This window comes from Artibeus jamaicensis, unplaced genomic scaffold, assembly GCF_021234435.1.
Source record: "Artibeus jamaicensis isolate MK-2021 breed Jamaican fruit bat unplaced genomic scaffold, CSHL_Jam_final contig_685, whole genome shotgun sequence".
In the NCBI taxonomy this organism is placed as follows: Eukaryota; Metazoa; Chordata; class Mammalia; order Chiroptera; family Phyllostomidae; genus Artibeus; species Artibeus jamaicensis.
In genome coordinates this window covers 7697159-7711691 of record NW_026521924.1, presented here as the reverse complement: position 1 = coordinate 7711691, position 14533 = coordinate 7697159, and the positions used below count along the sequence as shown (strand labels likewise).

Here is a 14533-nt window from a genome sequence, read left to right as displayed (position 1 = left end):
TTTCAGAGGTGACCACAAATGAAATGGTTTGCATTTTGTTGAGTAGAAATAAAGAAGCCATGTACAATAGATAAGTATTTGGCTAGATTCCTCTTTGGCTTAAAAGAAAAGGGTCAACATAAACAAACCTACCAACTGTTCAAGAAGAAACAGAAATAAATCAGCAAAGAGATACATCCAGAAAATAATTCAAAACTTTATCATTATGGATAGTTAGGAATAGACTCCTGGGGGAGAGGAATAATTCAAGAGCAAGAAGGAATTCTTGGAAACTAAAGTGTAATTGATGCCTTAACAAGTATTTTAGAGGCTGAAAGAAAACATGAAGAAACCTTTGAGAAAAACAAAGCCAAAAAAGAAAGTGTGGGAAACATGAGTGAAAAGTTGAGACGTTAAAGGATCGATCCAGGGGTCCTACCTCTTTAAATAAAGGGTGTAGAAAAAAAAATGTTGAAAAACAAATGGAGGAAATAAACACATGCAGTGCATGCACATATGTGCACACACACTAAATTCTCCAAGTCTTCAGATCACTGGGGCCCTGTGTGTGCAAAGAGAGAACAAGCTTATGAGTAAACCAGTAATTAAACACATTTTCTAGAACACCAAGGGCAAGGAGAGGGTGCTAAAAGATTCCAGAAATGAGGGGAGGAGAGGACACTGATGACCACAGAGATGATTTCTAGAGGACAAAAATAATAATGCCTTCATGGTTTGCAGGGAAAATTATTTTGAACCTACAATTCTGACCCCAGCCAAATTTCAAATGCAATATGAACAGAAGGTTAGCACATTGTAAGACAAATAAGAACTAAAGCATGTGATCCCCGCCAAGTCATTCCCGACAGAATTAATGCAACAAAGCAAAAGAGGGAAATATGGGCCCCAAGACAGGTAAATAAAATAAAGCAAGGAATATGGTTTAAAAAAATTCCAAGGCAATCGTTTTTTTTGACAGATCTTTTAAGCTGTAAAAATCAGAATAAGGTTTTAGGGAACTCTAAAATCCTTAAAGCAAATAAAATTTCTCTAATAGAAAGTGTGATAAGACGGAATGTTCTCAGAGCAGATCAAGTTACAGCATTTAACCAGGGGCCGCCTCAGTTGTCCTTGTTAAGTTCTTCTTCGAGCAGTGCATTTAGGTTATTTGGCCTTTTCTCTGCATTCATACACGCTTCTTGTTTCTACAGAAAATAATGATTCAATGTTCATATCGTAAGTGTTACGTATTTTCCAGTTTACAAAGTCCGATTGCCAGAAAGGTATATTACAGAACAAGGTATAAGTGGTAAAACTTCAATAATGTAAAAGAAATAGCTTTCTGTGGAAAGGTTGGGAGACAGGAGGAGGAAGAGAGGTGAAGGGAAATAAAAGGACCCTGATTCCTCATTTTACAAAAAAAGTGGGATCTGAGACTATCTCCATTTGTTAAATTAAGAAACAGAGGCTTAAATATAAGTCTAACAGTCAGCGGATGAATAAAATATTGAAATAATACTAGCAGAGATGGAAAGAAGGGAAAATAGAGGGAGTTGAATGATAATTTCGAAGTTGACAAATCAAGAAATAGGGGTTTGAGCATGTCGTCTAGAGGTACGTGTTCCAATTCAGTAGCCACTGGCTGCATGTGGTTGCTGAGCAGATGAAACATGGCCTTTCAAACTGAGGTGTGCTGTGAGCGTAAGGAACACATCAGACTTCAAAGACTTACTATAAAGAAAGGAGTGTAGAATAACAGTAATTGTTTAATATTGATCATGTGTTAAATTGATAGTACTTTGAATATATTTGTTAAACAACATATATTGCTAAAATTAATTTTGCCATTTTGTTTTCGTTGTTTTTAATATGACCAAAAGGAAAATTTAACTTACATGTGTGGCTCACACTTTGTTTCTATAGAACGACCCATGCCCCAGGGAGACGCTGATACACTAGCGGAGTTCAAAGCAGGAATGATCGATTCATTTATACCATTGCAGAGGGGACTTGGCACAGTGGGAAAGGAAGGCTTTTTATTTTTTTGATTTCTATATCTTTAGAAAATAGCTTTTATTTTCTAAACTGTTGAGCACTCTCTAAAGGATATTTGTAAGACATCTGAAGAGCATGAGGGATAACAAGATGATATATATTCTTAATCACCACCCAGTTTGACCAAAAAAAACAACCCACCATTTACTTTCAAAGCATCTTTCCCTCTTCTCCAGGCTCCTGGATGGTTTTGACTTTAATTTTTATTACTTACAGAATAATAAAAATAATCATACTCTCTTAAAGTTTTTAAGTGGTGGATATCTTGTATAAATTATTTTTGGTTTGGGTAATTTGTCATTTTAATTTTTTAAAGGCATATATGTTTATATATCTATAATCATGCATATACATGTATATGCTGCTGTACACATACACATGCTATATGTTTGTATACACATGAACATATGCATACACAATAACTGGTAACATTGTCTCTCAGAAGTCTTAGTAGAAGTGTAGAAGGAAAGGACTTTATGTGCTTGTTTTATAAATTTCAGAGAAAGATGGTCATGAGGTTATAATTTACTTACTCTTGATAATTTTCTGTATTTTTCAAATGAAAATGCTTGGAGAAAAATATATTTAAATATGTTCTAAGAGGGCTTTCTTAGGACTTGCACACATTGCCTTAGAAGGTAGGGAGCAATCTGTTTAGAAATTTTAATAAAATAGGATAAGTTACATGAAAAATATTAAAGCCATCATTTTCCTTCTTCCACTGTCAAATACACGATTCCAAGAGGCAAGTGTTAGCACTTTCAAACAAACCCTACAATAGATTCCCTACATGGTTTTCTCAGTGTAAGGAACTTATAAGGAGCGCAGTGGTCTTCCTCCAGAACGCTTCCTTTCTAACATAATATAAGAAGCATGTGAGCAAATCACATTGTCATAGTGAACCAGGCTTCCAGCAGGACGGTCAAAACAAAGGACATGCATGAATCATTTTAATCTACTGAATGTGTGTTACATGAAATTGAGTCAGCTCCTACTCCTCATGACCCTGTAAATGAGTGACATCCACAATGTCCTGTTCTCAACAGCCCTACTCAATTCCTGCAGACTCGTGTGCATTGAAAAGATTATTTAAAATTACGAAGACATGCAATATTTACTGTAATCCTGTCATCCAGACATAACCACTAATAGTATTTTGTTGTGTTTATCTCTAGTGTTTCCAGACAAATAAATAAACGATATTTTAAAACTTTGGACAGATACTTAGTATTTTTATTTTGTTTTTCCCTGAAGAACATTATATTATAAGTGCTTTTTCATGGCATTGGATATTCTTTGTAAGCATAGTTTCAATGACTTTGACATACATCATTTTATGGAAATCAATTAAAAATACCTAAAGGCTTACATTGGGAGTGAATATATTGTATTTTTATTGTGATTAGGATGGAACATATTTATTCTCCTACTTGAGTTTAAGTGCGTAATTGATACCACACATAAAAACATAATGAGATGTTTAATTTGTCATACTCAGTAGTGATTTTCTAAGCTGTTAACATTAGGTGAATGAAAGTCTTCCCTGTGGATATAGAAGACACGTCCAAGGGCACAACTTTAATGAAAACAGACTGGTTGTGCACTTCTGTATCCACCAGTAAATGAACAAGCAGAAACTTCATTAATGCAAAGTGGCATGGAGCTATAACCTTGAGTCTTAGGAGAAAAGTAAAATTTAGATTCTGCCCTCATCTCAAGGAGGCAGAAAGTTGCAAGTTCATCTTTGCCAGGTCATTTACCTTTAGTGACTTATTTGGTGTAGACCAGGGTTATCTAGATGAATTCTACCTGTGTCACATCTGATTCATGTCATAAAAGATGGGATGTGGCAGTGGCCAGGGAAAGAGGTAAGAGTGGGTATATCTTCTACAATTAAATGAATAAATTGGGGTGGAGTGGTTAGAGGGAGGAATGGTCTTCATGATAGAGAGGAATCTAGGAGCTGGTGCCATCTGAGGAGAACCACTGAATTTTTTAAAAGGTCGAAGATACGGAAAGTATCATAATAAGTAAGAGTGTAACGAGGCAAGATGGAAGTGTGAGGGAGTGAGTGGAGAGAGGAATTTATATAGTAATCATAGCCCCCACCCTCCAGTTGTTTTCCTTTGTCCCTACCTCTCTTGCCACATGAGGTACAATGACTGCCCCAGGTGTTTGCGTCCCCTGGATCAAGCAGCTCATGATTGGCCTCTGAAGTCCAATCCCAAACTCCCAAGAAGAAGAAGCTAATTGGCTCAGCATTGAGCTCATGTCTATCCTTGGTCCAATCAGCTCTGGCCCGAGGCAAGGTCCTGGAACAAATATAGGAGCCATTGATACCTGTTGATAAGGGTCAGATAATTCTCAAAGAAGGGACTTGTGGGCTCAATGGGCTCCCCCAAATTGACCATTACCACCGATATTTAGCAGGTGTGGGACATGGGATCCAGTCTTTCACCATCATTGTTGTCTTTTCCACCAAGGATAATCTCTCATTTCTTATTATTGAAAGTGTGGGGTGTGGAACAGCAGCTTAGAAATGCAGAATCTCAGGATCCCACCCCAGACCTATTGATTCAGAGTCAGGTTGTTTACAAGGTCCCCAATAACTGTAGAGCACTAACATTTGAGAAATGCTGATTAGATGAAGGAGCAAGTTGGGAACCAGCCATAGGTTAGGGCTATTGAGGCGGCTTCTTCCACAGGGGCCTGATGGTTTTCTTCTGGCAAGTAAATTGTTTTGGCTGAGCTCCTGCTGAGAGCCTTCCCATGCCCTTTTGACGGTGTTTCTGCAGGATGAGGATGGAGAGAAATGCTTGTGTCTGACGTAGAAACCGTAATGCCAGGGATGATTGGTGGGATGAAAAGGGAAAGAGAAAAGCAATAAAAGTGTTAAAATCATTGCCAAAGCAGGAGTATCACCAAGCTCACTTTTCATTAGTCATTATCTTGAGGTTAATAAAAGTTACTTATATATCAAATTGCTATCCTCCTCTATATATCCAGTTCTGTAAATTTCTAGTCTTTAGAAATGCATTTTTAAATAAAGCTTAAGTTCTTCTTGAGCTAAACCAGCCACTTTTGATGATGGAAACAGACTAGATTGCTTGTTTAGAATACAGACACCCTCAAGGAAATTCACTAGGTATTTAAGCAGTAATTAAGAAATCCACACCATTAGTGTTTTGGACTTTGAAGTCTAAAAAGATAAATTTCAGACACTCAACTTTGTAGGAATTCTTTCTTCCTGCAGTTTCTCTTACTGACGCCTTAAAGAGCCTTGGGAACTAATACGGGTCACTGTAACTTGCCATTACAATGAAATCAATCTGCTCATTTGCAGGGAAGCGTTTATTATTTAGTAGTAGATCAGACAATCCATAAAAATTATTTTGTTATAAAAACCCTTACTGTGTTCTCTGGCCAGGTTGCTCAGTTGGAGCATTGTCTCATACACCAAAAGTTGGTGGGTTCAATCCCAGGTCAGGGGGCATACAGGAGGCAACTGATCATTGTTTCTTTTTCACATGGATGGTTTTCTCTCTCTCTCTCTCTCCCTTCATCTTTCTCTAAAGTCAATAAATATATCCTTGGGTGAGGATTAAAACAACAAAAACAAACCTTACTTTGTCACTGTCAGAGTGACCAGATGGAAATAACAAAAATTTCTAATTCTCTGAGTAGGTGGGAAGCCCCCCCTGGGAGTGACCCTTCTGATGTGAATTCAGAATTTTTCTTTGGTGCTTATTTTGTTGGGACAGAAACAGATGGCTTCCCTGGATCAGGCTGGAGTTGTTACAGCCAAGTGCCCTCATACCTTTCATATTCTAGGTGACCAAAAAATGTTGGGAGGTTTATCATCCTTATATTGGATCAAAATATGGAAATGTGGAACTCTTTGAAGTGCTGTTGTTCGTTCTTGGCTGCACATGGGAATCACCAAGCAGCTTTGACAACTTCTGATGCCTGAGCCACACGTACAGAGATTCCAGTGTAATTGCGCCCATGTGGCCTGGGCATGGGGAATTTTAAACCCTCCCCTACCCTAAGATTCTAATGTTCTGCCAAGGTCAAGAACCATCACTTTATTGACCTGTTTATCAAACAGGCCCATAGGGATGTTTGTGAAAATGCAGATCCCCAAGGAAAAGTCCAAAAGAGTAAAATTTAGTAGTTTTGGGACAACTCCAAGAATCTGAATCTTTAAGCAAGTGTAAGCCCCGTAGTGAGTGCAATAGAGGAGGCCGCTGGACCACACTAAGAAGCACATTCTAGGAGATTATGTCTAAAAAGGAATGACTGGGTAGGACTAGAATGTGTTTCAATGTTGGGTCATTAGGGATCCATCAGTAAGTAATCCAGACGTATTTGTAAAAGATGATGGGTGGGAAAGGAGTGAGACTCCTGGGATAGCTCTAAAAGAGCAGAGTTCTGGTCTTCGTTTTGTTTTGTTTCTCTAACCAGCTCTGCAGTGCCCAGTAAAACACCCAATCATGTTGGTACCCGAGCTCTTTGTCTCTCAAATGAGGGCTTTGGGAAAGATTAATCTTAGGTCTTCCGAAGCCCCAATACTTCATGGTTTTCTCTGATGCTAACATGTTCTGTGGGCATCACCTCTTATAGAAATTTTCATCAGGACTCTTGATAAATGTACCAAAACAGCGGGTCTGTGAGCGTGGTCCGTGGGCCTGCAGCATCTCCACAACCTGGATGGTGCTTGTTAGTTTCCTGAGCCCCGCCCCACACTACTGACCTGAATCCTTGGGGTAAGGACCACTATCCCAAAACTGATACTTGAATAAAAGAAAGTCGAAAGGTGTTCTTTTCACCTATAGTGAAGGGGAAACATGTCTATAACATGAACTTTAACCCTATTCAGAATGTGATGATAGTATTTATTGCCAAGCTGATTCATATGGAAGGGGAACCTGTAAAAAATACCAAAATCTAGAGGCTTTCTACACCAAGTGAATATCAGTATCACCTGAGAATTTGTGAGGATCACAAAATCTCTAGTCTCACCCCAGACACAGTGAATCAGTTTATGCATTTTTTAAGAACACCTGGTAACTTGTGGGCAGATTAAAGTCTGAGAAGTCCTTCTTTAAAGATGTTAGGGCCCTACTGTCAGATTTCCCTTACTTTCGTGATAGTAATTATGTACCTGTCAGTATTTGGTTCCACACCCACTTCTATAGTCAAATCCAGGGAAAAAAACCATTTTCCTTTAAAATTGTTCTATACTTATTCCAATTTAATAGTTGGCAGCTGTTGTTTTCATTGTATTTTTGCCTATTTGAGAGTTTTAAGCCTTCCCCCCCGCCCCATATTCGTCCCTGAAGAAAACTTCTAACACTTTCACTTTTTTCTTCCTTCCTTTTTCGAGGCTGCCATCTCAGTCTGGATCGCTATATTATTTGAGAATATTTTTTAACTTATTTTTCTGACAGTGGCCCACTTCTCTAAAATGGAGAATGGGCAGAGTGGTGGTGGCTTGTGTTTATTTTTGTTTTGTTGTGATTCATTGTTACGTTCGTATGTCTATCAATCTTAATAAAACTATAAATTAGAAGATTGCCATTAAGGCACAACAAGTTATCCATTACAAGATTAGCATTATTAAGTTGCAGAGTTTTCTTTTTAGAGGGAAAATGTATGAGGGATCCATGCATTCTATTGGTAGAACCTTCCACGTTAAGGAAAGAGCAAGCCTGTGCGGTGGTCACCTTCGGGCAGGCAGAGAGGGCTGTGGAGTCCACAGTCAGAACCGGCCAATTCACTATAAAAGACATGGAAATGGAGCACAGCCCATGGTGTGCGTATTCTCAGGTAGCAACTTTTAAAAATAATCCTTTTCATCATTCTGTCCATGAGGACTTCTGGTCACACTTCCTAGGTTCCAGGACACTCTCGGCCTCTTCAAAAAATATGTGAGTTCTGCAAAAATTTTACTGGCTCCAAAATATGAGTTGAAAAGTACATTAAAATGACTACCTGTTTCATTAAATATTTCCCAAATAAGACATGTATCCACTTTAATCAACTATGACATAACAACTTGTAAACGTAAATCCTCCTCATGGACTTGCATGTAAACTGTGATTGGTTTGGGTGCCACTCAGTATGTTTCGTGTGGTTGGGGCAGTGTCTCCAACAATTAAGAATTCCTGGAGCAACGAAGGTCTTAAAATCCTTACCTCCTGTGGATAGTTACTTTCTTCCATCTCTTCTATGATCATATCTACTTTTTCTATTTAGGAGGAGAAAATTTTCAGGGTTATTATTATTATTATTATGTTTTTGTAAAAATAAGGATGTGCCAAAAGAACGATTTTAAATCAATTTTCGAGTTATTATTTCTCTCTGGAAAAGTAATTCTTAACTTTTGGGGGAATACAACTCATTTAGTAATCTGGTAAAAGCTAAAGAATATCTGCTTCTGGAAACATGAACATATGCTCAAAATATATATATATTTGGGCTAAAGGTTGATGTTTCAGTAAAGGCTCTTCTGATGACAAAAATAAATAACTTCAACAAATAAAATTAGTATGTTCACTTCAGGAGTTTTAAGGAAGAAAGGATAGCTTTTTGGTTCACATAGTTGAAAAGTGCTTCAGGTATAGCTGGTTACAGGGTCTCTCTAAGTCTTATGTACTTGGTTTCTTTCTGCCTCTCTGACTATGTTTAGGTAGTTCTCTGGCTTCATGTGTTAGTCATTGGTAGTTCTAGGCTGATATCCCATGGTATCAAATTGGCAGAAGAAAGACTATTTCTCAGGGCTCTCAAGTAAAGTCTCAGAATTGAGTTTGTTAATCCTGATTGGTCAGATCCGGTTTCCTGTCTGTCCCTGAACCAAGAGCATTCCATCTTTAGCAATGGGAGATCATAGCCCTGGTCACAGCTTCACTTCTGACCGTATTCCTGGAACCTCGGGAACTGAAATCAGGAGGGTCTAGCATTTCAAGATGAACTCTAGGGTACGTCTGTCAATAGAAGGGGAAATGGTGTTAAGGGACAAAGACAACCAAAATCCACGGCCATGAGCAACCCCTACTTTAGAGATAAAGAAACCCTCTCATTAGCTCAGCTCCACCTTTTTTAGCCCTACAGAGCCTAAAATACATATACATCATTCATTCCCTTAATATGAATGAACTGTGCACCTTTGCTGTAGGCATTTTCAACCATGCATACATGACCCCCGATCCTTAATGACATGTTTCTTTTGAATCTTGTCATCACATACCTGGTCCAGAATGTGTGCTTGCATTTGAGCAAGGTGGGTGCCCATATTAAACTTACTCAAGCATCTTCCCCAGAGGTGTAGCAATGCAGGTAGCTCGGTCTCTAGGCATTCAAAAATTAGACTTATTCCTAATAGTACTTCAGGCTATGTTTGCCAAGCCTCATGGGAAGGTTTTTTGTGTTTTTTTTTTTAACAAGTCTACAGCACTGATTTGAGGCTTCACTAATGTGGTTAATGGTTAACAGAAGAAAAAATACACTTAAAATCTACACGTAATGAACAGAAAACCTCTGAAGAGAATGCTGAGAGTTGTCAGTGGGTAAAAGGTTTTATGTCCTGTCTTCCTTTGTTAGTGATGGGAGTTACCTGGGCTGTGACCTCCTATAGCTGGAGGTAGAATGGCCAGAATACCTGGGTCTGACCAACCAAGATAACAAGCTCAATTCTGAGACTTTCAGATACTTGGGAAATGAAGTCCTTCTTCTGCTAGGCTTAATACTACGAAGTATCAGCATGGAGCTGTTACCTACAAGAGATAATTTGTTAAGCTAACATAGCTCATCGCTCCAACACAGTGAGCAAGGACTGAGTGGTCCTGAAAAATCTGGAAAACAGAAGGTAGCTGAATTTAAATGGAACTTTTATGGAACTTCCATATAATCCTGGCTTTAGCCCCATGACATGAGGCCATTGAATCAATAAACTGGCTTTTATATCAAGGCAAGAAAAAGAAACCACTCTAGGTGTTTCAGCCAGAAAAGATTTAATACAGGGGACTGGGTGCTTATAAAATGGTCTAAAAGGCTGGCGAATGAGGAATGGTGTGGCCACCACTGACTGGACTTTTAAGTTCAAGGGCACGCCACTGTTGCCATTGCTGGTGGAAACCCCCTTTAAAATCTTTGTTTTTCAAACCTTGCTTGTCACGAGCAGAAACAGCAGGAGGATGGCCACTGCCTTTCAGATATTTGAGTTCTAAACTGTTTCCATTCTAATTGAAACCCATCTGCAAAGAAGCCTTGGAAATTTAACATTTTAGCTTTCTGGCCTCCCCAACAGAGGAAGAGTGGAGTAGAAATACAGAGACAATCCACAGTGTATACTGTAGTTTCTACATACGGGTTGTCTTGTTCCTCAATAAATTAAAATAGAACTGCCATACGATTCAGCAGTCCCATTTCTGGGTATGTAACCAAAGAAAGTGAAATCTGTTGATGGATGAGTAGATAAAGAAAATGTGATATATATATATATGTGTGTGTGTGTGTGTATATATGTATATGTATATGTATACATGCACACATAACATAGATTATATTACATATATATATACACATACACATACACACACAGAGAATAAAATATTATGCGGCCTTAAAAAAAATGAAGGAAATCCTGCCATTTTCGACAGCATGGATGAACTTACATGATATTATGCTCAGTGAAATAAGCCAGGCACAGAAAGACACATACTACATGATTTTAGTTATATGTGGAATTTTAAAAAAGTCAGAGTCACAAAAACAGAGAGGAGAGTGGTGCTTGCCAGGGGATGGGCGAAATGGGAAGAAGTTCAAGCACATGGAATTTCAGTTACGTAGAATGAGTAAGATTTGGAGATCTGATGATCAGCTTGCTGGCTATAGTTACTGATGCCATGCTAAATACTTGAAATTCACTGAGAATAGATCCTTAGTGTTCTCACCACACACACGAAGAGGTGACTATGTGAGGTGATGGCTATGCTAATTAGCTCTGTTGTAATAATTCACAATGAATACACAGATCAAAACATTGTATCGCACACCATAAATATATATAATTTTTATGTGTTGATTATACCTCAGTAGGGCTGTGAAAAATCAGTTCTCCTGGAGTTTTTATTAATAAAGTCTGTTTCTGTTCAAGAGAAACCACCTGTTCACAATTTAAAATAGTGTTAAGATTAGGCCTCACTAAATAGTGAATTGCATGTTTCCTGTCTTAACATACATGTTTAAACTTCCAGACAGTAAAATTCATGTTTTTGGTTTAAGTTATAAGAGTTTGACAGATGCATCAAGTCACGTAACCACTGACATTAAGATACAGATCAGGTCCATTACTCAAAAATAAATGTATTTCTGCTTCCTGTTTGTGGTCAGGCCCTTTCTCCATCCTTAACCCCTGGCAACCACTGCTCTGTTTTCCATCATTAATAGCTTTGCTTTTTCCAGAGTGGCACAGAAATGCAATCATTTCTGTGATCTGATATGAGCACAATGCATTTAAGTTTTATCTGTGTTGTTGCTTGTATAGGTAATTCATTTCTTTTTATTACTGAGTAGTATCCCATTGTGTGTGTGTGTGTGTACCATTTATGACTTTCATTTTGAGAGAATTACATAAATTCTTTTTTTCTTCTTTACAAAATTGCTTTCTTTTTTAAATTTTTTAAAAAATTTATTTAGTTATTTTTCAAGAACAGTTTTTTGTCTATTTCTCCCATCCCATCCACCCCCCACCCTGTGCTCCCCACCTCCCTCCCATTTCCTCCCCCACTAGTCCTCATCCCTGTGTCCTTCATACTTGTTCTTCCAAATCCCTCCCCTTTTTCCCCCTTAAATTCCCTTCCCTCTCCCCTCTGGTCACTGTCCCCTTGTTCTCTATTTCAGTGTCTTTGTTTTTATTCTGCTTGCTTGTTTGTTTTGTTGTTTAGCTTCCTGTTAAAGGTGAGATCACACGGTATTTGTCTTTCAATACCTGGCCTATTTCATTCAGCATAATGCTTTCCAGTTCCATCCATGTTGTTGCAAAGGGTAGGAGCTCCTTCTTTCTCTCTGCTGCATAGAATTCCATTGTGTATATGTACCACATTTTTGATCCATTCATTTACTGACAGGCACCTAGGTTGCTTCCAACTCTTGGCTATTGTAAATTGTGCTGCTATGAACATTGTGGTGCATAGGTTCTTTGATATTGATGTTTTAGGATTCTTGGGATATAATCCTAGCAGTGGAATTGCTGGGTCAAAAGGCAGGTTGATTTTTATTCTTCTGAGAAAATTCCATACTGTTTTCCATAATGGTTGCACCAGTCTGCAATCCCACCAACAGTGAACTAAGGACCCCTTTTCCCCACACCCTCTCCAACATTTGTTGTTTGTTGCTTTGTTTATGATAGCCATCCTGACCGGTGTAAAGTGGTATCTCATTGTGGTTTTAATTTGCATCTCTCTGATAGCTAACGATATTGAGCATCTCTTCATGTGTCTCTGAATGTTCTGTATGTCCTCCTTGGAGAAGTGTTTGTTCAAGTCCTTTTCCCATTTTTTAATTGGGTTGGTTGTCTTCTTAGAGTGGAGTCGTGTAAGTTCTTTGTATATTTTGGAGATTAAACCTTTGTCTGAGGTATCATTGGCAAATATGTTTTCCCATACAGTTGGTTGTCTTGTTAATTTAATACTGTTTTCTTTAGCCATGCAGAAGCTTTTTATTTTGATGAGATCCCATTTGTTTATTCTTTCCTTTATATTCCTTGCTCTAGGGGACATATCAGTAAAAATGTCGCTGCGTGGAATATCTGAGATTTTCTTGCCAATGTTCTCTAGGACTTTAATGGTGTCACAGCTTGTATTTAAGTCTTTTATCCACCTTGAATTACATAAATTCTTTTAGTCAAAATCTCGCTCTATATATTTAAATGTCACGAATATGATGAACCCCATTTTGCCTGTTGATCATGATAAAGAAATGAAGAAGGTAAATGTCCCAGCTTGCCATAGCAAGGTCTGCAGAAGGGGCTATAGGTGCTGTGTCCCGCCGTGACTGTGGCAAAAAGAAGTGCCTGGTGCAGCCCAGGAAGCAAGTCAAGGATGAACAAGGTAAGGCAGTTGAGCAGAAGCACAAAGAGAAGAAACACGAGGAGCTAAAAGTAAAGGCAGCAGAGAAGAGTCCCCTGGCTACAGGTAGAATTAAGAAATCTGGCAAAAAGTGAGTGGTTTCGTGTGCCTGGGACAATGGTGATCCTTAATTCTATTTCTGTTTTAACATCTGGATTCCCTATCATAACATCTGTTCCCACCCATAGCTAGAATGAAATGCTGTCTCAGAGCCTGTTATACATTTAAGAGTAAACTTCCATAGTAGTAATAGTGGTAGTGATGACGATGATGATGATGGTGATGCAGTGGCTCATCTTCAGTTCTCACTCTGCCATTTCCACCTTAACTGTGAGGTCAGAGTAAACCCAGCCCACAATCCTGCCAAAGTGTGTTCTTTAGTCTTTGTTCTGTGCCAAATCGTGTACCACCTGCAATTAAACTAAGTCATTTGAAAAAATATTAATAATAAAGGAAGAGGAAGGAGGTAAATGTCTTTTCTTTCCTGGGTGACTTTAAATTATGTGTACTTTACTGACAGATAATCAGGTTATATAGTCTAATTATCATTCCTGAATAGGAACAGGACAATTAGACAAATCTTAAGAAACTGAACTTTTTCCATTCTAGTATTAAGACCGAGGACCTAGAATGTAATCGGTGCCTATTCACCCCATCTCAGCGAGTTTTCCAAGAGATGAAATACTTTTAAAATGAATTGGTGATTGGCACCAGATTAAAACTGATAGGTCAGTGAAGGCCACCTAAATTTTTATTTCACATACAGTCCTTTTTGGCTCTGTTCACAGACAGCCTTTCTTCTAGACAGATTTCAGCATATTTTGATGATTCATTGTAGAAATTGGTTATCAATTACAGTAGGAGAAAACACTATTAGCCAACAACCAAGAAAAAGAGAAGAGGTTCCGTCATCCAGTTTCAGGTCCCTGAGAGCCTTAATGGATAGAATGCAATTACTCGGCTTTAGATTCATCCAGTTTAAGGACTGGCTCCCGTCTATTCTTGAGTTTCTTACTTGTCCCTTTTATGTCTCATTTGAGAAGCAGAGCCAGCACTGCACTTTCTTAGGCTCAGCTGAACAGCTGGGTGAGGAAGCCAAGGTGTCTGCCTCCCTTACTCAGCCCCAGACACCCTGCGAGTCACATTCACTGTCTCACAACCTTCTCAGGTGGGTATTTTGTTATCCACATTGAACAGGGAAGAGAGCTGAGGTTGAAAGTAACTAGAGAGTTCCCTAAGACTCTCTCTGCTCATAAAGAACTTGAATCCAGGGCTGCCTGGTAACAAAGTCTATGCTTTTTTCCCCCTCTTTATTGAATTTATGGGGGTGGTTCTGGTTAGTACAAGTATACAGGTTTCAGTTGCACAAT

General features: G+C 38.5%; 2 protein-coding genes across 8 annotated transcripts in view; both read left to right on the top strand.

Moving 5' to 3' along the window:
* PLCB4 (phospholipase C beta 4) overlaps positions 1-14533 on the top strand; it is a 380642-nt gene that overhangs the window by 184246 nt on the left and 181863 nt on the right. The gene's annotated exons all lie outside the window — the stretch shown is intronic.
* Positions 13028-13258, top strand: LOC119057281 (translation machinery-associated protein 7-like). Its single transcript, XM_037155971.2, has one exon. The coding sequence runs from the start codon at positions 13028-13030 to the stop codon at positions 13256-13258; it is 231 nt and encodes a 76-aa protein (XP_037011866.2).